The sequence below is a fragment of the Phycodurus eques genome, chromosome 14 (genome assembly GCF_024500275.1).
Source record: "Phycodurus eques isolate BA_2022a chromosome 14, UOR_Pequ_1.1, whole genome shotgun sequence".
Taxonomy (NCBI): domain Eukaryota; kingdom Metazoa; phylum Chordata; class Actinopteri; order Syngnathiformes; family Syngnathidae; genus Phycodurus; species Phycodurus eques.
In genome coordinates this window covers 14,616,627-14,642,358 of record NC_084538.1, presented here as the reverse complement: position 1 = coordinate 14,642,358, position 25,732 = coordinate 14,616,627, and the positions used below count along the sequence as shown (strand labels likewise).

General features: G+C 41.2%; 1 protein-coding gene across 1 annotated transcript; it reads left to right on the top strand.

Moving 5' to 3' along the window:
• Nucleotides 1–248: 248 nt before the first annotated feature.
• On the top strand, nt 249–25,179 carry plcb2 (phospholipase C, beta 2). Its single transcript, XM_061695937.1, has 32 exons — nt 249–332; nt 807–884; nt 1,444–1,512; nt 5,555–5,695; nt 6,040–6,119; nt 6,208–6,261; nt 6,349–6,424; nt 6,517–6,617; nt 8,138–8,298; nt 8,372–8,518; nt 8,595–8,752; nt 9,946–10,028; nt 10,196–10,280; nt 11,480–11,690; nt 11,783–11,865; nt 12,018–12,114; nt 12,257–12,341; nt 12,461–12,585; nt 12,790–12,941; nt 14,301–14,465; nt 14,577–14,676; nt 14,830–14,934; nt 15,083–15,147; nt 17,869–17,947; nt 18,026–18,403; nt 18,508–18,712; nt 19,355–19,499; nt 20,286–20,350; nt 20,826–20,876; nt 20,993–21,050; nt 22,516–22,599; nt 24,482–25,179. Exons 1-32 carry the CDS (start codon nt 249–251, stop codon nt 24,650–24,652), a joined length of 3,741 nt encoding a protein of 1,246 aa, XP_061551921.1. The 3' UTR covers nt 24,653–25,179.
• The last annotated feature ends 553 nt before the right edge of the window (nt 25,180–25,732 follow it).

The following is a 25,732-nucleotide window of genomic DNA, read 5'->3' as shown; positions in this document are numbered from 1 at the left end:
TGAGAATGTACAAGAGTACACACTGAAGTGTACAGACATCATGTGTGGAGTTGTGTTAACTTCATTTGCAATTCATATTTCTTCGGGTGCATTCTCACGTGGATGCTCTGTGTCCAACGACTACACTTAAATTCAGTGCTTCTTTCCAAGTGAGTCAGTAAGAGGATAGGAGTAAAGTGTTTATGCAGATTAAACATATACATTATAGTGTTACCAACAGTACACTACCAAGTTACTAAAAGAAGACAATGAATAAGAAGAGCTACTTTCTGGATTCCCCAGTGGTCAAAGATTATATGGTTAAAGGAGAAAGATTTACCAAGTGGTCAGAGGTGAGTAAATATTTAAAGAGATTCATACTTTTGTCTTTAACTCTTTGCAATACTTTTATTTTTAACTTCACAACACGTTTAATTTATTACATTGGTTGTGCATTTACAGTAATTATTTGGATACTAAAATAAAACATATATAAAATATCTGTATGAATACTTTTCTCTTATGATATTTTTACAAACTGATTGGCTGGACAAAATCACGGTGTCTATAACGGCATAATTTGGTGCAGATTTTTGGATGAACCTTTAGGTTCCTTTATGTTAATTATCTATCATGATACAATATTTCATTGTACAGCATTTATGTACTTTATTTTGCCATGTTTCTTTGCTTACGAGTTGGGAAAAAACATCTCGTTCGCGATACGTTGCATGGTTCATTTAAATGACCAAATATGCAACCCAAAGGGCAAAAATGAGCACATTAACATCAAGTTGTTGTTCTATCAAAAATACGTTTACAACAAGGACTCCACCAAGACGGTTCCTGTCACAATGAAGATGGATATGCATGGCTTTTACCTCTACTGGACCAATCAAAGCAAGGTAATACAGTACATGCCATTGCACAAGCTATATATACTCTATGGCGTGTTTCAGTCCAACATCAGGCAAGTGTTGAACACGCAATATGTGAAAGTGGTGCTGAATCCATGAGGACTGTGAGAAAGGTGCAAGCTGCATTCCCTCTCGCAGTGCCAGCTGCTTGTGGAGGTTATTGATTGGTGCTGATTCTGGCCCGCCATCCCGCTGCACTTTGCAGCGCAACTGTGATGCACTCGGCGGAGAAGACTATTTGTCTTTGATGCTCTTGCTCCTTCTCTCTTTCTCCCTCTCAGAATGAGGAAACTTTTGTTTTACACCACATCATAAATCCACAAAAATCTAGTGAAGCTGACATCAAATGCACGCCTGCCTTGTGTCTCAGAGTTCAGTTGTACTGGGACTCTATTGTGTCAAATAGCAATACAATCAAAAAACATGCATCGTGTACACAAAATAGTGGGATATTGTTTGCGAATTAAAGTAAAGGTTTTTTTCCTCCAGTCTTGCACCTACGTCCTGAATTTTGTAATGGAGATGACTGTCTGCTTCTTGTTTCTAGGAGACAACGCTCTTGGATATTGCTACCATCAGAGATACCAGAACAGGAAAACATGCAAAACTCCCAAAAGTAAGTATTATTTACTGCCAAATCCATTGATTGAGTTTTAGGTAAGAATATCTGCAGATATGCAAATAAATGCCTCAAGCCCCCATTAGTATGAAAAACATATTTGCATTACAAATATGCCAATGGCCACATGAACCCAGCCCCCCTTCAGTAGAGAAACAGGTGCACACGCATCAACATGAACACACAGCTCATGCTGAGTCATCCTTTTGAGAGATACTTGGAGAGGGTGCCAACATCTTTTTCTTTCTTGAGCAAGATAAAAATGTTTGGGATTTCAGCTCTTTTGGAGTCATCACTTGGCCTCCGCAGAGTCAAGCAGTGAGCGGCCATCTTCATCTTTCTCAGAGGGTTCAATGAGTGGTGAAATCTGGGGGGTGGGGGATGGGTGAAGTGAACGCTTTGAGCTGCTCGACAGCTAGCACGTAGATGATGTAACCTCTTCACATGTGCCCTGTAGATGTGCCCCCTGTATTGTGTACGTGTGTGTGAGCGTGTGTGTGTGTGTGTGTGTGTGATTGTTTTGGTTCCCTCTTTGCATGTCCTGGGGAGCAAATTTGAATGTTGGGAATGATTATGTTTCCAGGTGCTCAATCGCTGCAATTTTTTAACGGGCCACTGGTCGACCTCCAATTTCTTCCCACTGGAAATTGACATAATCCATTCCAGGGTCATACTACTGCCCTCAAATCTTTAACTGAACACACAATGTTTAAGTAACTTTTTAAAATTCGTAAACTGTCATAAATGTGTAGAAAGATGTAAACCACTGAATAAATAAAACACACACAACACAAAAAAAAATTCACTTTTGATTGTGATAAAGGCATAATGTTTTGGAAAACAGTGAGTAAGGCCCACTAAAGGTGAGTTGACTTCATGCTTCTTCTTCTTTTCCTTTCAGCTTGTCCCGTTAGGGGTCGCCACAGCGTGTCATCCTTTTTCATGTGAGCCAATCTTCAGCATCCTCCTCTCTAACACCAACTGCCCTCATGACATCCATCAACCTTCTCTTTGGTCTTTCTCTGGCTCTCTTGCCTGGCAACTCCATCCTCAGCATCCTTCTACCAATACACTCACTCTCTCTCCTCTGGACGTGTCCGAACCATCGAAGACTGCTCTCTTTAACTTTTTCTCCAAAACATCTAACCTTGGCCGTCCCTCTGATGAGCTCATTTCTAATTTAATCCGACCTGGTCACTCTGAGACATCTAAATTTCCGCCACCTCCAACTCTGCTTCCTGTTGTCTCTTCAGTGCCACTGTCTCTAATCCGTACAAGTAATCCTGCCTGTTTCTCTGATCACCTTGGCTGTAGTGGTCCAGCCTTCTGGAAGCTCTTCCTGTCCACCAAGAGCCTGTTTCACCTCTTCCCAAAAAGCCGCACAACACTCTTCCTTTCTCAGCTTCCACCATGTCGTTCGCTGCTGTGGTTTTGTCTTCTTAATCTTCCTCCTCACCACCAGAGTCATTTTACACACCACCATCCTACGCTGTCTAGCCACAATCTCCCCGACCACTACCTTACAGTCAGTAACCTCCTTCAGGTTACATCGCCTGCACAAGATGTAATCCACCTGCGTGCTTCTACCTCGGCTCTTACAGGTCACCCTATGTTCCTGTCTCTTCTTGGAAAAAGTGTTCACTACAGACATTTCCATCCTTTTTGCAAAGTGGACCACCATCTGTCCCTCCATGTTCCTTTCCTGGATGCCATACCTACCATGTTTCCTTCACCAACATGTCCATTAAAATCTGCACCGATCACGACTCTCTCTCTGTCTGGGATGCTCGGAACTACTTCGTCTCGCTCCTTCCAGAATTTCTCTTGCACCTCTATGTCACATCCTACCTGTGGGGCATAGCCACGAATCACATTATACATAACACCCTCAATTTCAAATTTCAGCCATCACTCGATCAGATATTATTTTCACCTCCAAGACATTCTTAGCTAACGCTTCCTTTAAAATCACCCCTACTCTATTTCTCTTCCCATCTACACCATAATAAAATAATTTGAACCCTGCCCCTAAACTTGTAGCCTTACTGCCTTTCCACCTGGTCTCCTGGACACACAATATATCAACCTTTTTCCTAATCATCATGTCCACCAACTCCCGAGCTTTTCCTGTCATAGTCCCAACATTCAAAGTTCCCAAATTCAATTCTAGGCTCTGTGCTTTCCTCTTCTCTTTCTGCCGAAGAACCCGCTTTCCACCTCTTTCGTCTTTGACCCACAGTAGCTGAATCGCCACTGATGCCCTGTAGGTTAACGGCGCCGGTGGCGGACGTTGTTAACCCGGGCCACGACCGATCCGGTATGGAATTCTTTGGATGAATGCTCATATTTTTTTGGCAAAGTTTTAAGCCGGATGCCCTTCCCGACGCAACCCTCTGCATTTATCCGGGGTTGGGACCGGCCTACAGTTTGCACTGGCTTGTGCCCCCCCATAGGACTGCATTTCGTCGGCTTCATGCATCAAGTGCATTTTTAACTGTCATACGAGTGTAAAAAGTTAACTGCTGCACAATTCAACTTTTGTACCCAAAATTAACTTACTGATTGTTCCTGCACGGAGGGGGCACGTCTCTTCACAGTAAAGACTGAATACAGCTAACTTTGCAGCATACACTCCATTTTTCTTTTATAATTTACTTGAATTGGCTCATTGGCCGACTGGTTAGAGCGTTTGCCTCACAGTTCTGAGGACCCGGGTTCAATCCCCGGCCCCGCCTGTATGGAGTTTGCATGTTCTCCCCGTGCCTGCGTGGGGTTTCTCCGGGCACTCCGGTTTCCTACCAGATCCCAAAAACATGCATTCATTGGAGACTCTAAATTGTCCGTAGGTGTGAATGTGAGTGCGGATGGTTGTTTGTTTCTATGTGCCCTGCGATTGGCTGGCAACCATTTCAGGGTGTACCCCGCCTCCTGCCCGATGACAGCTGGGATAGGCTCCAGCACGCCCGCGACCCTAGTGAGGAGAAGCGGCTCAGAAAATGGATGGATGGATGGATGGCTTATTGACTAATTGCAGCCAGCGCAGAAACGCTTGTACAACCTTCGTCGCTATGCTGTTGTTATGTCACAATAAATTCCATTTTGGGTTCAGTGGACATCATCAGTAGTTAATCCTGTGGCGGGCCATGCATTTTGTACCTGAAGGACAAATATTAAACTTGATTGGTTAAAGAAACAGTAGTTCGTTACATTGGCCATCTCTAGTGATTGTGAAGGCCCTGGGCAGATTAGATTGACATGGCACAACAGAGGCTGAAGTCTGACTGGAAAAAAAAATTAACATCTACAATTCCACATTAAGTGCAGCCAAGAGAAGCACTACAAAATGAAGAGAATAGACTATTGAGAATAAATTAGTAACAATTCAATGTTACATATTTAGGTTGTAAATGTTGATAGTGGTGGAACGGTGGACAACTGGTTAGCACATCTGCCTCACAGCTCTGAGGACCTTGGTTCAAATCCCAAATTTGTATGTTCTCCCCGTGCCAGCGTGGATTTTCTCAGAGTACTCCGGTTTCCTCCCAAATCCCCAAAACTTGCATGGCACGTTAATTTATGACTCTAAATTGCCCGTAGGTGTGAAAGTGAGTGTGAATGGTTGTTTGTTTATATGTGCCCTGTGATTGGCTGGCGACCAGTTCAGGGTGTACCCCGCCTCTCGCCCAGAATCAGCTGGTATAGGCTCCAGCACGCCCCTGACCCTAGTGAGGATAAGTGGCATGGAAAATGAATGAATGAATTTTCATAGTGTTTACAACAGTAGGGAAGGCCTTGCTGGCACTGACGGCTCACTACTTACTACTTAGTGACGGCTTAATCTACTGCGGCATGATTAGGAGTTGAACTTTGAGCTGTTGTGTGAGTTTTAGAAGTGTGTAAAAAGTTTTGTTTCCGAAAGTTTTGGTCAGTTTCCAAATTGAATATTGAACTGCAGAGCAGTGTTCTTTTTATGCTGGGAACATATTTTGCTTGGCCACATCTTATTGAACGTAACCCATTTTGTTTCTACCTTTTACAGCACCCAAAGGTCCGAAACGTGTTTAACCTCGACTTCCCAGACAGTAACCATTTGGCCAAAACACTGACTCTTGTTTCTGGTCTTGACACTGTCAACCTGACCTACCATAACTTTTTTGCCTCCAAGGATAAAGTGACACAGGTAATAAAGCACAGACTGTTTTATTGGCACTGTCTGCTTCGTCCAGATGTTTACAATGCTTGATTTCTGTCGCTGATCCATTGCGGTGACAACAATGAAGCTTCTCTCTCTCCGTTTGTGGTCTTTATTAGACTTTATGAATCCAATATCCTGCTTTTATCAACGGTAATGAAATCACAATTGCTATTTGTTCAAACTCCACATGCACTAATCTAATTTCCTGGTTTGCTATTATGCCATCGCCCTCTTGTGGTGGGTTTCTGTTACTTCATATGGTTTTTGTTTTGCTTATAAACGTGATGAAATCGCAAATATAGCTAATGTTCTAATTAAATGCATACCAGAACTGGGCCAATGACATCCTTGCAATTGCCTACAATTCTGCAAGAAATAATGCCTGCAGACAAATTTTCCTGGACAAAATGTGAGTGTACATCCTGTATGAGCTTTTATCCTGCTGAGTGAATTGTAATATATTCTGTTTTAATGTGTTATCATGTCTAACATTTTAGCTATGTTCGGATTTGTCTCCAGACCAACAAAGATGGCAAGATCCCAGTGAAAAAGTAGGCTAACCACTCAGTTGCAGTGTTTGAGGATTGTGTGTACTGTATATTGGTTTATAAAGTATCAATATTGTGTACATTTGTCAGTATTTACAAGATGTTCCCAGCTGATAAGAAGAGAGTGGAAAATGCACTGGCATCAGCACACCTCCCCAAAGGAAAGGTTAACAAATTTTTCAACTTGCCAAAATTTGACATCCTCACCCATGACTATTACGGAGAGCCAAATGAAAATGTGAATATCGTGTTTTGCAGTTTGACAGTATGAAGCCTGATGTCTTTACTGAATCAGCTTTCAAGACCTTCTTGGCAAATCTCTGTCCTCGCCCTGAAATCTATGAGATCTTCACTTCTTAGTGAGTTAGACTAAAACAGTCCATTTTGTGTGTTTTATTTTAGTAAGAGGGTTTTGATGAGTAACAACTTTTTTTTTTTTTTTTTTTTTAATCTGAGTGAGTTTTTGTTTCGTGAGCATGAGAGTTTATTGGGTGATTAGGAGCAGTTATCTTGATGATTATTTTGATTTTGGGTGATTGTGAGAAGTGTTTTAGTGCTACTTTATGTGCAAGACTGAATATTTTTTTTTGGGGGGGTGAGTGAGAGGTAAATGTTATTTTTGGCATATACGGTGCATGGGACAGATTTACAACCACAGATGACACGACAAGTGACATGACCTACAGTACATTACTGTACACAAAGTCAGTTAACTAAAAGGAACTACAGGAAGTCCTCGATTTACGAACGAGTTCCGTTCCTACGCTGGCGATGTAACACGAATTTCCGCGTAAGTCGGATTTCACCGTTAAAGTCGTAATTTACGGCGAAATACTTCCGTTACGGTTATTGTCCCACGTGATTGTGACAGCAATGTCAGTACGTGTGGGCCGATGTGTGAGTGAGACGGGACTGCGAAGGGGCAAGGAATGCGCGCAGGTGCGAATGTGTACAGTAGCAAGTGTAGCGACGGCGACCGGGGAAGAGTAGCAATTAGCGGAGTACCCGTTGACGTTAATGTGCAGAGGAGCTAATAAAGCCATTAAAGCAGCAAATCAGTGCTTCGTGCCTTTGTTGTTGCCGACACCCAGCTCAGCTGTGCAACGAGAGAAGGGAGTTAACCCCGAGGAGGACAACCTCGACCAAGGAGAAGGCATCTCCCCTGTGTCTCTCGACCACGGTCAGGTGACCGTAGCAGGAAAGGTTAACACTTCGTATAAAGAAACTAAAATACATTAAAATAAAAAAATAAGATGCTGTACTTACCATTAATGCTGAGAGTGTGAAAAAAAGGAGGGCGAAAAAGGCGAAGATACTCCGGCCCACAAACACAGACAAGCACTATGCACTAGCTAAGCAGAAACACTGTAGTGCTGGGACAAAATGGCGGACGAGGCACGGGCGTCGTAAAGTCGAGTACGTCGTAAATCCAGGACTTCAGGTAAATTCAGTGCTGACCTGACTTATGTGTGTTTTGAGATATGAGCCGTCTTTCGGCAGTTTTTTTTCCCTCTCGCTTTTCTGATGTGTGAGTGCAAACTTGCGATACGAACACTGTATGTTGGCAGTGAACTCAACTCAGCATACTTCACAACAAGCAGCAGTTTGGCAGATAACTGTGAGGGTTTTGTGGTGGTGGTGGAAAAAGTGGAGGGCTCCAGCATAGGAATGCAGAGAGGCAAGACAGGGGAGTAGGAGTAATGCCCTAAAAAGGTATTTATTTTCAAAAATGGAAAACAGGGCATGTGGGGAAAAAAACCCCTCAAAATACTCAATTAACAAATTGCATTTTAAAATGCAGAAAGGTTTACACGGCTGAGTGGCAAGGAACCCAGTGTGCAATATCTGAGTAATTGTTGTTCCTCACTGTGTCCTCCAGTTCCAACAAACCCACCATGACGAAGGAGAACTTCACCAAGTTCCTCAACGAGAAGCAGAGGGACTCCCGGCTCAATGAGGAGCTTTTTCCACGGCTACGGCAGGACCAGATAAAAGCTTTGATGCTCAAATATGAACCCTATAGCACTAATTGTAACAGAGGTGACATTCTTTGGAGGAACATCTGCTGATTTATTTTTATGTTTAGTCCTTTAATCTTCTTGTATATCTGCAGGTCTCATTACCCCAGAAGCCCTCTTGTCCTTCCTGGTGGGTCCTGAGACTTCAGTGGTCATGCAGGACAGGCTGGCCAAGTGTCATGACATGACCCAGCCTCTACCCCATTACTTCATTAAGTCCTCCCACAACACATACCTGACAGGTCACATACAGTATGTGCTGTTGATTTTTTTGACTACCTTAACACACATTTGATCCTTGCAAGTATTCTTCCACAGCTGGTCAGTTTTCTGGCCTGTCCTCTCCGGAGATGTACCGCCAGTGTCTGTTGTCCGGCTGCCGTTGTCTGGAACTGGACTGCTGGAAGGGGAAACCTCCAGAGGAAGAGCCCGTCATTACACACGGCTTCACCATGACCACTGAGATCCTTTTCAAGGTACATGCCTCATGAATACATCGATGCAACAAAATTAAAACTATACTATAAGCAAAAGTGTAATGTATTGGCTTTGGGAATGTTTTTACCTAATGAAGTGTTAATGGGAGCTTAGACACTCAATGTGTGTCCTGCAAGAAGGAAACCTTGAAGGCTACTGGCTTTTGCGATGAGCACCTGTTACAGAGACAATCATTCAGCTTTGATTCTGCACAATTACCATCCAGAACTTTTAAAGTTATAGTTTCTTTTTTCAACTTTTTTCAAATAAAATAAAATCTGACCAAAAGATTAATAGAAATGGCTTACTGAAATATACAATAATGGACACAGACCTCAATGGTCACTGTTTGACATCTGATTTGTTAAGATTTGGAAACAGTGGACTTAAAGATAATCAGCTTTACGGTTAAACTGGTCATCATTTACCTTAACAATAATTGTTGGAACATTTTCATGTAATATATTAAGATCCCTCACCGTCACACTCCCCCGAACCCTAACCGTAACTCCTAACCCCAACCCTTGTGTAAAAAATAGTGAGGTCTTTGTGACCTCTGGCGTGTAATGTTCTTCTTTCATTGTTGCTCCGTTGTTTCCTGTATCGATTGTTAGCTAAATCCTGATTTTTGCGACCTAATGGCCATTCTACTTTAGACGGTCCACATTTTTGTAATTTTTTATTGTGGAGTTTTAAATTACAACAGTTACAATTAAAGATTTAAAGATCTTGTTTATTTTGTACATTTTACAATCTCACGATGTTATATTTATTCATAATGTGGCTGGTAGTAGCACCATCACGACAAGCCAAGAATTGAATTTAACAAAACCATCAAGGTCATCTATTCATGTTCTAGTGGAGCAAGTGGAAAACGAGTGTAAGTACACAGTGAGCAACATAGAATAACATACAGGAAGGCACCACCCGCCATGCTCCTGGAATCAACACTTCCATTTAAGGGCAACAGGAGCAGTGTCGCAGACCCTAAGGTCCAGTCGAGCACATCTGTCCAGTTTAGACAGAGCTTATACTAATGTTTGCTTTCCAAGTGAATATTCTTTATGAGCTCACTGTGCTCTCATCTCATGTGTTTGTGTTACACTATTGCGTTTTCAGCCCTGCTGCAGCTCTACCTCAAAGGAGTAAAATTTTAAACAAAACTGTCTATACCTTTTGTGCTGCTCAACAGGATGTGATTGAGGCCATTGCTGAGAGCGCCTTCAAGACCTCCCAGTATCCCGTTATCCTTTCCTTTGAAAACCATGTTGACTCGTAAGAGTTTTTCCATGAACTCATGCCACATAATTCCATTAAATGAATGTGTCGTAATCTTATTATCCTGCATGCAAACACGATGCTACTGTCTGAAGACTTTGACTGAGCGAGTGTTATCATTTGGCAAAGCAGACAGCGGCACACATTTTTGTGCTTGATTCTAGAGTGAAACAACAGGAGAAGATGGCCAACTACTGCAAAACCATATTTGGTAATGCCCTGCTGACAGAGCCTCTGGACAAATATCCCGTAGGTGCTCCAGTGCTGCACCACAGCAGTTGTGTATCACTTAAGCATTTTTTTTTACATCAGTTGTGATTCAGTTATGTATCGGCTGTACCATGCATTTTCAACCTGGGCCTTCAGTGGGGACTTACCTGATTTAATTCACCTCTTAGCATCAAAATCATAGAAACCATCAATACTATACAAAATCGCAGTATAATAGGACACAACTGTGTCATGTGCATCATCCGGAGCAGTTTGGAATCAATATTTATCGAATAACATGACAAATAAATATGTACATAAAATACATCATACTAACCAGAAAGGATGATTATGAAATGCTTAAATGTGTGCACATCACTACAGACATGTTTTGCTTTTCGAAGTACCAACCAATTAGAGGACGGAAAAATGATGATGTCACCTATCATCAGCTTGCTGACTGTGTGAGGACAAATTTGAAATCAGATTGATTAAGGAAACAGTCCTATTGCTTATGTAGTTTAAGTTACATCGACCAGCACTACGGATTCTAAATAGGTCAAATCTGACTGGACAAAAAATATAACAGCCACATACACTACTGGAAGCAATGCAGCCAAACACAACAAAATGAAGAGAACAGACTGTTGAAAATAAATTAATACAATTTGATGAGACAAATTTTCAAATTTAGGTTGTAAATGTAGGTCAGTGTTTCTGATAGTGTTTAGGCGAGCACAAAAGTCCTTGCTGGCTCTGACGATTGCCAGTACATGGCCATTTTGCATCAGTGTATATATTTGTAAGTCATCAGGGAATCAATTGGGCATCAGTGGGACAGCTAAAGATATAAAAGATTTGAATAACCTTTATTTCAATTACATCATCGTTTTTGTACTTTTTGTATGCAGTTCAAGTCAAAATCTGGTTAAGGCTTGTAAGTATATGGTTTTCTAGTGATCTACAAAGTGTGAACAAGATGGTACGACTAAATTAACAATGTGGTTTCTGGACATGTTAATCTGTTTAAATGCTGGAATGAAGCCAAATTACTTCTTGGGAAGAGTATCAAATGATGAGATGTATATGATGACATAATACATTGAATTCTGAAATGACAAACCCAAAAGTGGTCAACACCAAACTCGATCTCCAGTTCTAAGATTTTGGGTCAGTATGAGCCACTGATATCGAATTACTATTGTGTCCTGTCCTGTCTCTTTGCATCAAATATTAAGATGAAGTCAGGACAGCAGATCCCGAGTCCATCAGAGCTCATGGGCAAGATCCTGATCAAGAACAAGAAGGGAAGTCATAAGAATACAAACCAAATTAACAAGAAGAGGAGCACATCAGCCAGTGAGGAGATGACAACCATTACTTCACCCGCACAAAACACTGACCCGCTTTCCAACAATCCTGTCTACCCGAGCAATCTGGAGAACCAGGGTGAAGATGATGATCACAAAACTAATGAAATCTGTTTCCACAAATAGGCTTGCTTAGATACAACCAACATGTTTATTATGATGTTTAATCAGGTGGGGATATGACTGTGGAAGACAATGAGGAACAAGAGGACACAGAGGAACAGGATGAGGAAAAAATGAAGACCTGCGATGAGGTAGAGTCTACCTTGATGCCTCGTCATGGTATCAACATTGTCTACCTCGTAGACAATGTTGATACCATGACCGACCAGCCTATTGCTCTGAAAATGTCGCATGCTTGTCCTGCAGGAAAATATCAGTTTAATTTCCTGTCAATCTGTTATAGGGCACAGCTGGACAGGAAGTCACAGCATACGAGGCAATGTCATCGTTGGTCAACTACATCCAGCCAAACAAATTCATCTCATTTGACAATGCCAGAAGTACGTCTTCGCTTCTTGAACAAAAACAGATTCTGGAATAGGTTTTGTGCATTGTTAAAAGCACTATTAAACAAAGTCCCTGTACTATAATAACAATTTCCCCCCCCCCCCCCCCCCCCCCCCCCACACACACACTTTTCAGAAAAGAACAAGAGTTATGTCATCTCATCTTTTGTGGAGACAAAGGGGGAAACTATGATTGCCAAGACTGCCGTTGAATTTGTTGAGTATCATTTAATGTCGGAAAAGACGCACACTGGCACAAAATATGGTATACTTTAATATTAAAGCACCCAAAATAAATATGAAATGAATTCCATTATACCTTAACACTCATCACTGTCAGATATAATAAAAGGCAGATGAGCAGGATCTACCCAAAAGGAACAAGAATGGACTCATCCAATTTCAACCCCCAGCCCTTTTGGAATGTGGGCTGCCAGATGGTGGCACTTAACTATCAGACATTGGGTAAGAAAAAGGCACATGCGTCACAGTAATATAAGACTTTACTATTGAATTTTTTTTTATTAAAGTTTAATTGTTAGACTTTCTTGTCTTCCACCACAGCAGGTCAGTGTTGTACCTTATCAACACTCTCTTATGTGCTCTGCTTGCCAAACAGATACTCGTGCTTAGAAGAGCGAGCCCTAAAGAGACTTTGTGTCTTTTCAGACTTGCCCATGCAGCTGAACATGGCTCTGTTCGAATTCAACGGGAGGACGGGCTACCTACTAAAGCACGACGTGCTACGGCGCGGTGACAAGAAGTTTGACCCTTTCTGCGACAGGATTGACACAGTTGTGGCAATCACACTGACCATTAAGGCAGGTTTACAGACTTCTAAATCATTGAAGGCCTGGTCTACTTAAGGCCATGCTGTTCATTTTGCGTGTTCTGGGAGGAGCCTAGTATGTGCAAATAGATGAACTTAGCACGCGCAATGTGATTTATCAAACCCGAGACAAATTGCGATGGCCGAACAGCAGTGCCAGCCTTGCGCAGGGAAAATAAGTGACGGCGAGGGGAACTTTTCCGCTTGTGTAAATATTTCCGAAATGCCAGCAAGAAAAATTATGGAAAATTACAGCAATGCAATTTTGAAGTTTTGAAAGCAGTGATGGTCAGTGTGGTATGAGTACCACCAGTGATATGCGGGCTCCCTCTAGTGGTACATAAAATAATTCCAGCCTATGTATAATTCAGTCGTGTTTAACTTTTAAGTCAACACATACATTTCATCTTTAAGAATAAAAAAAAAAACAACGTTTATTTAGGATAACCATTTCTGAGTTGGCTGGCGATGAAAACAAGTTTGACACACCTGCATTAAATTGTTCATAGGTGTGAAGAAGAGTGAATGGTTGTTTGTCTGTATTGGTGCTGCGATTGCCTGGCGATCATGCATGCAAGGTAGCATCCTAGCTCTTACCCAAAGTCATCTGGGATATGCTCTAGCTCGCTTGTGACCCTAATGAGGACAAGAGCTTTACATAATGGATGGATGGATACTCAGAGAGCTCTGCCGACGTTTAACTGTTGACAAAAGGGAGGAAAGGATCATGGCGGACCCTATTTGTGTTTGTTTGTCCAACCACATTGCTGTGAATGGCAGTTTCTGCAATGAGCAGTGTGTACTCTGACCAGAACGAGGCAGCAGTGAATGCCCTTTATTGTGAAGTCACATATAATAAACATAGAGACAGCTATGTTTGTCCTAATACTGGCTGTTAACTCCTCGCAATAAATCGCAACATAAAACATCAAGGCGTAGCTTTTTAAAGTGTTGCACATAAAGGGTGACACAAGGTCAAAGGACTGTACCCTTTTTTATTCTGGGGCAGGAAGAGCACAGCCATCATCAGACAAGCAAAACCAACAGCTAAGACGAAGGGGGAAGGGTTAAGGGATAGAATTGGGATTGACCCTTAATTCCCTTTATATTCTGGCGGTTGGAAACGGTTCCATTTTAACTCAATTCATACGTCCGTGTTTGGCACTTTGTACAACCTTCATGGAAGTTCATTGTGGAGTCTTACCGCAATCTTGCTCAGAAACAAACAAACAAAAACAAACGCTGATCAAAACTATCACTCAGCATTTGTTCAAACTGCTGTTGAATGGTCCATTCATGTCAGTCATAAAAAAATAAAAAATAAAAAAAAACTCACAGCTCTCCTCACCAGATCTATTCAGGACAGTTCCTGTCTGACAAGAGTGTAAAAACTGGAGTCGATGTGGAGGTCATTGGACTGCCAGGAGACCCCAAGAAGAAATATCGCACCAAGTGCTCCACTACACCCAACTCTATTAACCCAGTGTGGAATGAGGAGCCTTGTGTTTTTGACAAGGTGCGTGTCAGTTCACCGAAGCTTAGACAGTAAATAAGAGATGTGTGTTCAAGTACAATATTGTGACTTTTGTGTTGCTCCAATAAAAATATCCAATGTTATTGTTGCTAGATTCTCCTCCCAGAAATGGCTTCTCTGAGAATGGCAGTCCATGAGGAAAATGGCAAATTCCTTGGACACAGAATCATTCCCCTTGATGCCATTCAGTCAGGTCAGTCCAATGTAAAAATGGAAACCTTACAACTGTATTGTAATTTACATTCACTCAAAACAGAAGCGAGGCATTCAAGGTCACAGGATTTCTGCCAATTCGTTGATCAGTGAAGTACTGTAGTGGCCTTTTCACTGAGGTTTTCGCCTGCAGGCTTCCATCACATCTGCCTGCACAGTGAAAGCAACATGCCGCTCACTCTGCCTGCACTCTTTGTGTACATTGAGGTCAAGGACTACATCCCTGCTGCTTTTGCAGGTGAGTTTTTTTCTCTGTTGCTTTTAAATTAACTTGTTTGCGGTGACAGAGAGAGGGGTTAGGTTGTCAAAGTGCTAAATGATAGCTTGTTTACATTCAGTGAAAGCAGATCACTTTTCACAGATAAATGACCATGTTCATATCTCAGATTTCACAGAGGCCTTATTCAACCCAACAAAAGGCACTGAGAAGACGACTAGGACCCCAAAAGAGGTACATAAATGGTGAAAATATACCTGTACAAGGAAACAAACTATTTCTAACATACCCATGTTTAATTTGTGAGGACATTTTAAAGGATGTGGTAGCACATTAGACTGATTTTTTTGGGATTTGTGAGGTTGTGGTCAATTATTTTATTGATGCACCATTACTTAATGTACTGTATTTTGAATATGACATATATACATTCATTATGCTTGCTTTGGCTGCTCACTGTATTCATTGTAATGCTACTGTCCTTGCCAAGAGATGGGAGTTTTTTAAATCTTAACCAGGTTAAAAGAAAAGGTTAATGGAATATATACACACCCTAATTAAGGAAAGGTGATGTAACACAGTCGCAGCTTGATTGGAACGTATAGATCATTTTACACTTGAGACTATGTGAGTCCCGGGACGCACGTCATGGAAACAATGAGTCCCAGACCTGGAACAATGAGTCCCTGCAAGTTATAATCACGGAGCACAAATACATTAATCCTCCACTACATCATGGTTCTTGCTTTGCGGTACCGCCATATTGCAGATTTATATTGCAGTTGTTACTCTATCTTTTATAGTGCTTGTAGAATATTTTTGTTATCCATTGCTCTTGATCTCTCTCAATATATTGTATGTTTAGGCCTGCCACAATAGCAAATTATTTAGAACAATATATTTTCCCCAAAACTTTCAAGATTAACGATAGTATCGTTAATGTTTTTTATGCCACTTATATAATGATAATAGAGCACAATAAGGAATTGTACACATCTTCCAAATTCTGCCTGATAATCAAACATATGAGCACAACTGTGTCATGTTAATAGATAACTAAAATGTCCCAGTTGTTTGCGTCTACGGAGCCAAAGCCATTCCGCCAGCGGCTCCCTGCGTCGTTAGTGGCGCGCTGGGTGTTACCACAACAATGATAATTTAGCGAGTCCGGAAAAAAAAAACTCTCATGGCCATTGTATTTATGGAACTAAAACCCACCGTATGCTTCTTCTGATTAGCTAGCACCAAGACAGGACTCGTACTTTTAGCGGACAATGATTCGCTGAAGCCCTTCAGCAACACACACACACACACACACACAAGGCTTGAAATTATTATTTTTTTTTTTCTTTGAGGAGTTTTGCTAGTCATTTCTTCATTTGAGGAGCATCTTTCTCATTTTGAATTTATAATTTTTTCGCAGGTTAATTGCACAGGAACCCGAAGCGAGGATTTTATGAAGCAATAAAATGATTACAATATAACGGGGGAGTTGAATATAGGGCTGCAGCTCGAGTACTCAAATATCCTACTGAAAATCCTATCAAACAATCGATTGGTTAAAGAGCAATTTCGAACATAAAAGAGAAAAGACCTTTCACTTAATAATTGTTTTCCTTTTATATATAATCAGCAGTTTTTATTTCTTGAATTCACATTGTACATAAAAGATAATGTATTATTATTATTATTATTTTTTTTTAAAGCATTAACAGCCTTTGTGTAACTTCACTTAAGGAGCTAGCATTTTGTGACATATTTATTCATTAGGTTCACGGCTGTGCACTTATGAGTGCAGACCAGCTAGCTAGAAATCAGAAAAATATTCTTTGTACTACTACAAGTTTTGGAAGTGTTCAATTTGTTCAAACTAAAATGAAGAACCCTTGAGACATTTTTTTTTTTTTTGCATCATATGACTTCACCAAAACCCTCCTCTGTTTGGGTACATGATTCACTTTACTCTTATTCCTCTCGAGCCACATTTGCTACGTTTTTCACCTACTTGACTCAAAGTTTTGCCACTGTGCACCGTGTTACAAAGAACAGGTGCTTTCTTTACATTTCACTCCAAAATTCTACCACACTTTCGCATGTCTTTTTTCTCTCTTCTCAATTCGGCGTCGGATTTTGCAGCTGTTGTGTTCCCGCTCCTAAACTGAAGAGCTTCACTTCCGCGTCCGCGCATTGGCGATGTAAGCGGGTTGTGTCACATACGCCCTTGCCTACTTATGTCTTCGTGACCGTCTCTGCTGTTAAACTGATTTGCAGTTGTGCTTTTCAATGTTTTTTTTGGTTTTCTTTCAGTGCACAAAATGTAAATTTTGACCCACAAACTGATGAAACACCACTTAATTCGAGCCTTGCACACATACGTATGTAGGTAAGCAATGTTGTGCGTCTGTGGACGCAGATTCACCATGCTTTATGCGTCCCTGATCATTTCAGTGCGCCTCATCTGTGGGACGCACATTCATGGATACAGAAAATAAAAAAGCATGAATAAAAAGAAAAATGAAGTTGGAAAAATTAACAATAGATTTCTGGGTTAAATATTACTTTTTTACATATTAGTTTTTTGTTTTAAAGGGATAGGCGAATCGCTCCTGAATGTTCTGAACTCGAGATGCCGTGTTTTTTTTTAGGTTTCCATCCACAACTGACTTGAATTATTTTGTAACATTTGCCAATACTACAGCGATAATGTATATTATACCGTACAACATCGCAACAGATTGTCTGCATTTCTCTAACTATAACCGGATGTTCCTGGTTTTGCACTTTTAGTTGATATTGCTTGAATTTGATGTGCACGATGCACTGTTTAATGATGTGCTTTTATTATTTTGGCTGAATTAATTATCTACAAGGCAGCAAAGGGAACTAGTTTTTAGCGCATCTGCCGCCATTAATAAGTTGTGATCTTCTGTGACCTTATTTTTTGTTCCCATGCAGTCATCCTTAGACTACATTTCTCCTTATGAGCTGCCTTTTGTGCCCCACACTACAATGATCAAAGCAAGGGAACCAACAGGTAATGCTCCTTGTAAAAGTAAATATCTTCACTTATTTTTTTTAAAAGATGTATGACCACTGCTGTGCCTCCCAGTAGAAATGGTGCTTTCGGAAACAAATCCACTTGAGGCCAGGGAAACACCATCCCATGATGCTTCACCTGAAGCGAGTGGAGAAGATGCTGCAGAAGACAGAATGTCAGACACTGCACAAACTGAAGACCTTCTTGTGGATGCGGAACCAGCAAGTTCCACATATGAGACACTTCCTGGTGATGACATCGTCCCTGAAGAGGATGCCACACAGCCCGATACGACCACTAAAGACATAGAGGAGTCAAGCAGTGACTCTATAAACTCAGAACTAATTTCAAATGATGGACTAGTCAAGAAGGTGGTTCAAGGAGAGCCCGCTCCATTCAGTGCATCACCGGAATGTACAGTGTCAGATAAATCATCTTCAGGTTCTAGTAAAGGTAAATCCGCTAGTGAATGCAGCATAAATTAACAAAAGACAATACAGCTCAAATGATGTGTTCATTTATTATAAAACCATCGTGTCCTCTGCCGACAATAAAAGCGATGTCTGCGTTTGCTGGAGAAACATCCACCCTGACGACTGCAGAATTGATACAGCACAAGAGCTACCTGAAGGTCATCAAGCGTCAGGAGAAAGAGACCAAAGAAGCAGAAAAGAAGTATCAGAGAAAAACAGAAGATATGAGCCAGAAATATTCAGATGCTTTCAAGGCCTGCAAGAAAAAGGCCTTGCTGAGGAAAAATGAGTGAGGGGATTTATTTTAAATTGCTTTTTCATAAAGACCATTCAAGTCACTCTCCACCTTGTTTGGAAAATTGACAGCATAGCTTTAAAAGTCGTTGTTTTGATCTAAGTAATTACAATGTTCCCACACTATTTCTGGGGTAAATGGGCCAAGCCCTGATGCGAATGAAAATAGAAAGCAATAATTAAAAAAAATAAAAATAATAAAATCTGCGTATAAGCGAATTTGCGACTAATGAATATATGGGGGAACGCTTTGATTATACAAACCCCAATTTCAATGAAGTTTGAATGCTCAAACTGATGAAGGTTATTGTTTTTTTGCAAATGTTCTTTCGTTTTAAATTTGATTGCTGCAACACCTTCCAAAAGACTGGGAAAATTGAGGAATGCTCAAACTTGGGTTTGTATTATACAGCGATGAGGGACCAATATTTCTCAGTTAATGTGTTTTTCTCACTCAAGCTAAATATTAGAGGATGCAGAGATACAATTAATTAAATGTGGTTTTGTACTGTACAAAATGCGTCCCTTTAACAAAGTGAACATTGCTGTCCAGATTAGTTTTTGTAAGCACAAGTTTAATCAGCAGTTCTGCACAGTGACTAATGGAGATGTGTTCAATTCTCTTCCCACTGTGCAGTGCATCCCTGATAGGAGGAAGCATGTTGGGCTGCAGCCAAAAAAACGTGCAAGAGCACGAGCAAAAGATGCAGGCTGAGCTGCACGCACTGTGGATGGAACAGTGTGATCAGCTGAGAAGGAAGAAAGAGCAGTATGCCACAGAGGTTCGTTTGTAACTCACTAAAGCGACTTTAATTTGTATTTATGATACTATTAACCAAAATATACTCTATTAAAGTGGAGTTAAAACTGAAATGTTATTTTGGTGGTCTTTATCTCTCTCATAGTTTTAGGCTAAATAGAATCTCTATGGTCAGCCTACGACTCTCAAAATATATTTTCCCATAAGATGTAATGGAAATATAAATAGTCTGTTCCAGGGTTAAACTGTTGGCATCATAAAGCCTTTATGAAAAAAAATCTATTAACAAGTGAAAAGCAAGTTAATGACTGTAAATATTTAAAAGTAAAAAGAATGAAGCATATTGGTCTGAACTTTAAGGTTATACGCTTGAGGCGTTTCGCATCTCGTTTTAACTACCAAGGAAGCGTAAACAGTTAACTACTGTTCATAGTCAAACTTAAATGACGTTTTCCCTCCTAGAATGACGTTTTCCCGAGCCGAATTCAGTCATCGACGAGGCAGGGCGTTTGGATGCCTGCAGCCAGGTGGTTGCCTGCGGTCACCCCCCCCCTTGCACACCACGACTGCATTTACAAATACAATAATTCAGAGTTTTGATTGACACAGAACAGGATTCATTTAACAATTCTGTATTTTATCACTGGGATTGTAGTTTGCTGTGCTACATAACACTGATAGCTGTTTGTAATATTTTGGTGACCTCATTGAGCAACAGGAGAGCAGTGCAGCTCATTACATGTGTGTGGGTATACCGAATGTGTTTTGTTTATTTGCTGAAATGATGTCACCTTCTTGTGTGTGGCAGAGACTGGCTAAACTGATGAAGATGGCCAATGACAGACACAGCATTGAACTGAAGACCTTGGAAAGGTTTGTCCTCACCTGCAATACATTTGGGACATGAGTCGAGTTTATTTAATGTGTTGGGATTACAGACTCCCTAAGTGGTTAGTGTGTTAGGTAGAGGTGAGGTGAAACACCTGACATTTTGTAACAAGAAAACCTCTAATAATGAATGAATCTCTGTGTGGTTCCTTGAATCTTTTGATCAGCTTATTGCATCGTGCCTGTGTGTGTTTCCATGTCCCCAAATGGCATATGGTTATCTCAGGATAACTATTATCTAGAGGGTGTTTAAACAGGAGTGTTCAGCTGCGCTCTTGTAGCTTTCTACGTTGACACTATAACGACACACTGAAGCTCTCCTTTCACTCTAAAGAAAAGGTCACGTCACCAGCACACAGCCGTGCACCAGTGGTTTAAAGGCAAAGGGTTGTTTACAGGGTCATTGTTCATTTGAAGAAAAAAAAAACATAATCAAACAGTGATCCTTTCTATATTTCAGTGAAATCGAAGAGAGCAAGAAGAAGACAAAATCTTCCTCACAGAAAGCCAAGTGAGCTTTAGAACCTTTAAAAAATAAATAAATCAGCGCTTGTCCAAAACGGAAATAGATTTGGGAGGACAAATGATACCGTACATTTAAACGTGTAACAATAATTTTCTTCTCAGGCTGAAAAAAGCAACAAGTAGGGAACTGTCGGATGAGCCTGATGAATCTGAATGTGTGGTAAGTCTCACTGAAAATATTTTCACCTTGAAAAAGAAAAATCCCAAAATACTCAATTGCATGTGTAAACAGCCCCTCATTTGATCATTAATTGTCCTGTGTCAGATATAGCGGATAAAGCACCCCCCAGAAGATAACCAAGTCTCCTTCATGTTTCACAGGAGTTGGAGTACTTATTATTTTTTTATTGCATCTGTAAACATAGACCAGATGTGACTTGAAAACTGAGTTGCCTCATTTGTTCAAGGTACATTCTCCCAGAAACTCTGTGGCTTTGTTAACACGATGCGTTTTGGAAAGTTCCACTAGTCAGTCTCAAGTAGTGACCATTGTGGAGTTTTCTTTTTCCAACGAAGGGGACAGCATTTTTGCTTACGTGTGTATCATATGGAAACCCCATTCCATTTCAAGGCACAGTATGTAGTAGTTTCATCTTGAATTATTGCTACCATAGATCCCCTACTCATGTCGGGGATGGCTGTTGGTTGGTCAAGTATAATAGTCAACACAAGACAGGATTGGAAAAAAAAAACAACAAATGGCTTTTGGCTAAATAATACAAATGGCCTACTTTTTATTGATGTTTTCAGACAAAGCTTAAAAGAAAAGTAAAAGTCTGAGCTTTTGATAGTATGTGTTTCCTTAGTCTACTTTCTGAAGACACCTGTTGGTCTACTAATTTTTAACCTAACAGGAAAAGTGCAACGTTCAACCTTTAAAAGAAATAAGAATAATGATTCATGCCCCATGGACATGTGAATGTGTCTGCAACGTTAATGCGACAGCTCACTCATCTTCATCTAACACATACAATAGTAACTATGGTAACAGCGAGGCAGATGGTCTTGTGATTTGAAGAAAAAGAAAAAAAAATCACCCTGTGCATGTCATCCTCACACACATCTGCAAACATGCTCCCACGAGTTGTTTACCAATACATGTGCTGTACATGTGCACAGGCAGTCTTTCTAACTGTAGCCCCAGCTGGTCCATTACTCAGAGGCTGTTTACTGGAAGACGGCTACTCCTTGCGTATGACTCACCGAGCCCTCCTCTGTTGGCTCATCAAGATTCGGACATGGAATATTTGGGCTAAACTTCACTCGGTTCTTCACTCATCCACTCCAACCATCCTCACCTCTAGGTATTAGGGTCGCAGAGCAGCTCATTTTGTCCCATTGAATCAGCGTCAGCTCATTAATTACGTCAGCTCTTTATACAACAATAAGATGTTTAATCAGCAGAGCCACAGTATTGAGCTAGCTGTGTGCAATTAGGCCTGCGTAAATAACCTGCGGAAGCATGACCTGCGATGACTTAAATGTATTGATCCTCATGCTCAGGTTTTATCCCAAGGGCACACTCCTCTCCAGATAGACACACTCATACCTGTGTCCCAGTTAGCTGGCATCAGGAAGCTACCGGTCGATCGTGTTTTTGACTTGTTGTGTTGTGTGGTTTACAGTCTTGCGAGTACAGCATGCAGCAAGAGACTCTGCTGGTGAAACAGGCGGCCACGCTGGAGGAGATCAAGGCTCTCACTAATCAGGTACAAGCTGACCTGCTTTTATCATGTTTGCACAACGCAACCTCATGTTGCTGTCCATATCACCACCTTTGTATTTTTTTCACAAAAACCCGCACACCTAAAATCGATTACTTCGTGAGCCTACTTCTTATCGTCCCAGTGACACTCTTGTGACACAAGTGTATGTTTTCGGTACAAACTAGGTTATAGTGATCAGTCATCAGTGTGCTGCTACGATATGCTGTATGACGCATTTGGTTTGAACGACCCAATCCCTCGGCTCTAAATGACGTCAGTTTTGTGTTGAATTGTGACAATTATTATAAGTAGAAAAAATAAGTGTTGGATAGTTTTAGACAATGACAACAGTGCGAAGGCCAGATGGAGTTCACTTCTCACCACAACTGGTGGTTATTTTTTTAGATTGAGAGAATAATTTAAATGAGGATAAGTAGATGAACAGCACTGTAAAAACTGTGTCCCTCAAGGCTGTATGTACAATACTGTACCCCATTGGAGTAATTATTGAACTCCAAGACAGTGTAGCGTTTATTGGGGGACGTCAAATTGTGCGTAATTTAGAAGAAAACAATGAATTGGAAGCGGCGCTTGCGTCACTTCTGGGTTATCGTAATTTTAAATTACAGCGTTATAAATCAAGATATTTAATAGATATGAGGGGCACCATGTCATATTTTTGCAAGTTTAACTTGTGGCGAAATGATGACAAACCTTTATAATCAGTCTCTTATCGGAAGGTGGCTACATTCTAGGAACTTTGAGTTCTAGACTTTCTAGAGGTTTCGTTCCGAGCCCAAACACACACAAAATCAATACAAGTGGTGATTTTTATAGAAAATGTAATCATAAAAAGGGTTTTCTACAGGATAAAACACAGACAAACACAAAACAAACAAGGTATCTACGAACATTGGCAAAGGAAGGGATTTGTGATGTGAGATGAGCAGAATGGGCGTGTAGTGAATGCATGTAGCTGAGGACTCCTGATCTCGTTAATAGAAACCCAAATATGCACTAATCCGTACCTTTGTAGACTGCAATGTTCGACTTACGTGTCTGGAACACGTTTGAAGCCAGCGAGTCAGGCTCCCGAGTGTTCGGCCGGCGCGGTCCGCACCGTGAGCAGGTGGGTTCGACGGAAGGGAGGGAGGAAAAACAGGAGGCCGACGAGTTCTCAGGCAGGACGTCTTTCGGGTGATGTTAGGAGCGGGCGCGTTGCGTCCGCCTCCGTTCCCTCAGACTGAGTTCGGGCCCCCAAGCCGGGTGGCTCGGAGCGCTTGCAGGAAGCTGCAGCCGGGGATCGCCCCATGTGTCCTTGCCACCTCGGGTGAGGTGGGCGTCCTGCCTGGCGCGGTCGTCAGCGAGTTGGTCGGGGTGACTGAAAAGGCTTCTGCACCAAAAACTTATCTTAACTGCTCCCAGCTCCGGCCCCTTTTATGGCCGGAGCGGGTCAAAAATAATGCTCGACTAATTGTTCTACCCCTACTGTATGTTCAGTAGGCTTTTAAGAATACCAGTTCACACAATTTGAATGTGCTGAAGCTGCTCCTCCTGTCAGTAAACAAAGTCATTTGAGCCTGCAGTATTTTCTTTGAGTTCGCTGTCTTTCTGTGACAGTCTGCTCACTTGCAAGCTTCTCAGCTTGTAATAGAGACTTCGGACTCGTGATTCTTGATTCAGTGTGAATTAATGCAGGAGATTCAAGAACGAACCATTGTAACCCTAATAGGAAATGAAGGGATTTTATCGAAGAGAGGGTTTTAAAAATTGTATTGTGTGAGCATAAAACTAAATTAAGACTATTTTATCAGGATCTGAGGGAGAAAAGGAACTAGCATGTGTCCTGACATGTAACCTTTAACCTTCATCTGTGTGTCTGTAGCTTAATCAGGAGGCCCTGAAGGAGCACGAAGACAAAATGAGATCTCTGCCAGCAGAGGTGATGGAGGCTGTTAACGGCTGTCTGGGCGCCCACTTCCCTGAACTCATCGAGCAGTCGGCCACCATTAAAGTACAAGGGTCAAACATCTATGGAGATGTCTTTCTAGGCTAGATGGCTCTTCGTTCCTGAACCCTGGTCCTTCAGTTCAGCTCAATCATGGTACTGTGGAAGATTTTTTTCAAATACAAGAGAGCAGTCAGATATATAATTTTATATGTGAAACATTCATATGTTTAGATCAGTTTTTCTCAACCAGTGTGCCTGGCACATTAGTGTGCCATGAGCGCTCTTCAGCTGTGCCAAGGGAAATTATAAAATTGTATGTAATTTCTCAAATAATTACTTATTTACAAGAAATAATGTATCTTTGTTCATTTATTTATGCCAGTGAGGCGTAGTGACAGAAAGAACAAATAAATGCTCTTCTATTAGATGGCAGGATGTACATACAGTAATCCACTTTTTGTGACGTTTTTGTTTGTTGGTGTGCTGTGGGATTTTTAATATGGGCCTTGGCTCCATAGAGGTTGGAAATCACTGGTTTATATGAAGGAATACTGTGTGATGAAATTGAAAAAAACAAATTATGACAATTAAGTCATTGAGTTATGAGAATAAACTCAACATTATAATATAATTGAAAGACACTGGTGGTTTAATGGCTTCTGTGCAGGCAGCATTGGTTTGGTTTCCCATTAAGTGACAGTGTGAATTTAAGTGTGAGTGGTTTTCTGTCTCTGTGTGCCCTGTGATTGGCTGGCAGCTAGGCTGAAGGGATAATAAAGTTGAAATATTAAAGTGGACATTTTAATTTTTACAGGCATAAACATGTACTTGCGTTACGATGAGGACTGGATCAGGACGATGTCAGGTTAGACTTTAGATAGTTATGTTTTGTCACATCACCACAATCACAATGTAGCTTTATTATTATTCAGAAACAACCACATGCGTGCACTTTGTTCCCACTCAATCGCAGCTTCATACATGGTACATTATACAAGCACAAAGCAATGTCCTCATCAGCGGGACCCACTTACTTCTTCAAGTGTTAACACGCACCATCCATCCATCCATTTTCTGAGCCGCTTCTCCTCACTAGGGTCGCGGGCGTGCTGGAGCCTATCCCAGCTGTCATCGGGCAGGAGGCGGGGTACACCCTGAACTGGTTGCCAGCCAATCGCAGGGCAC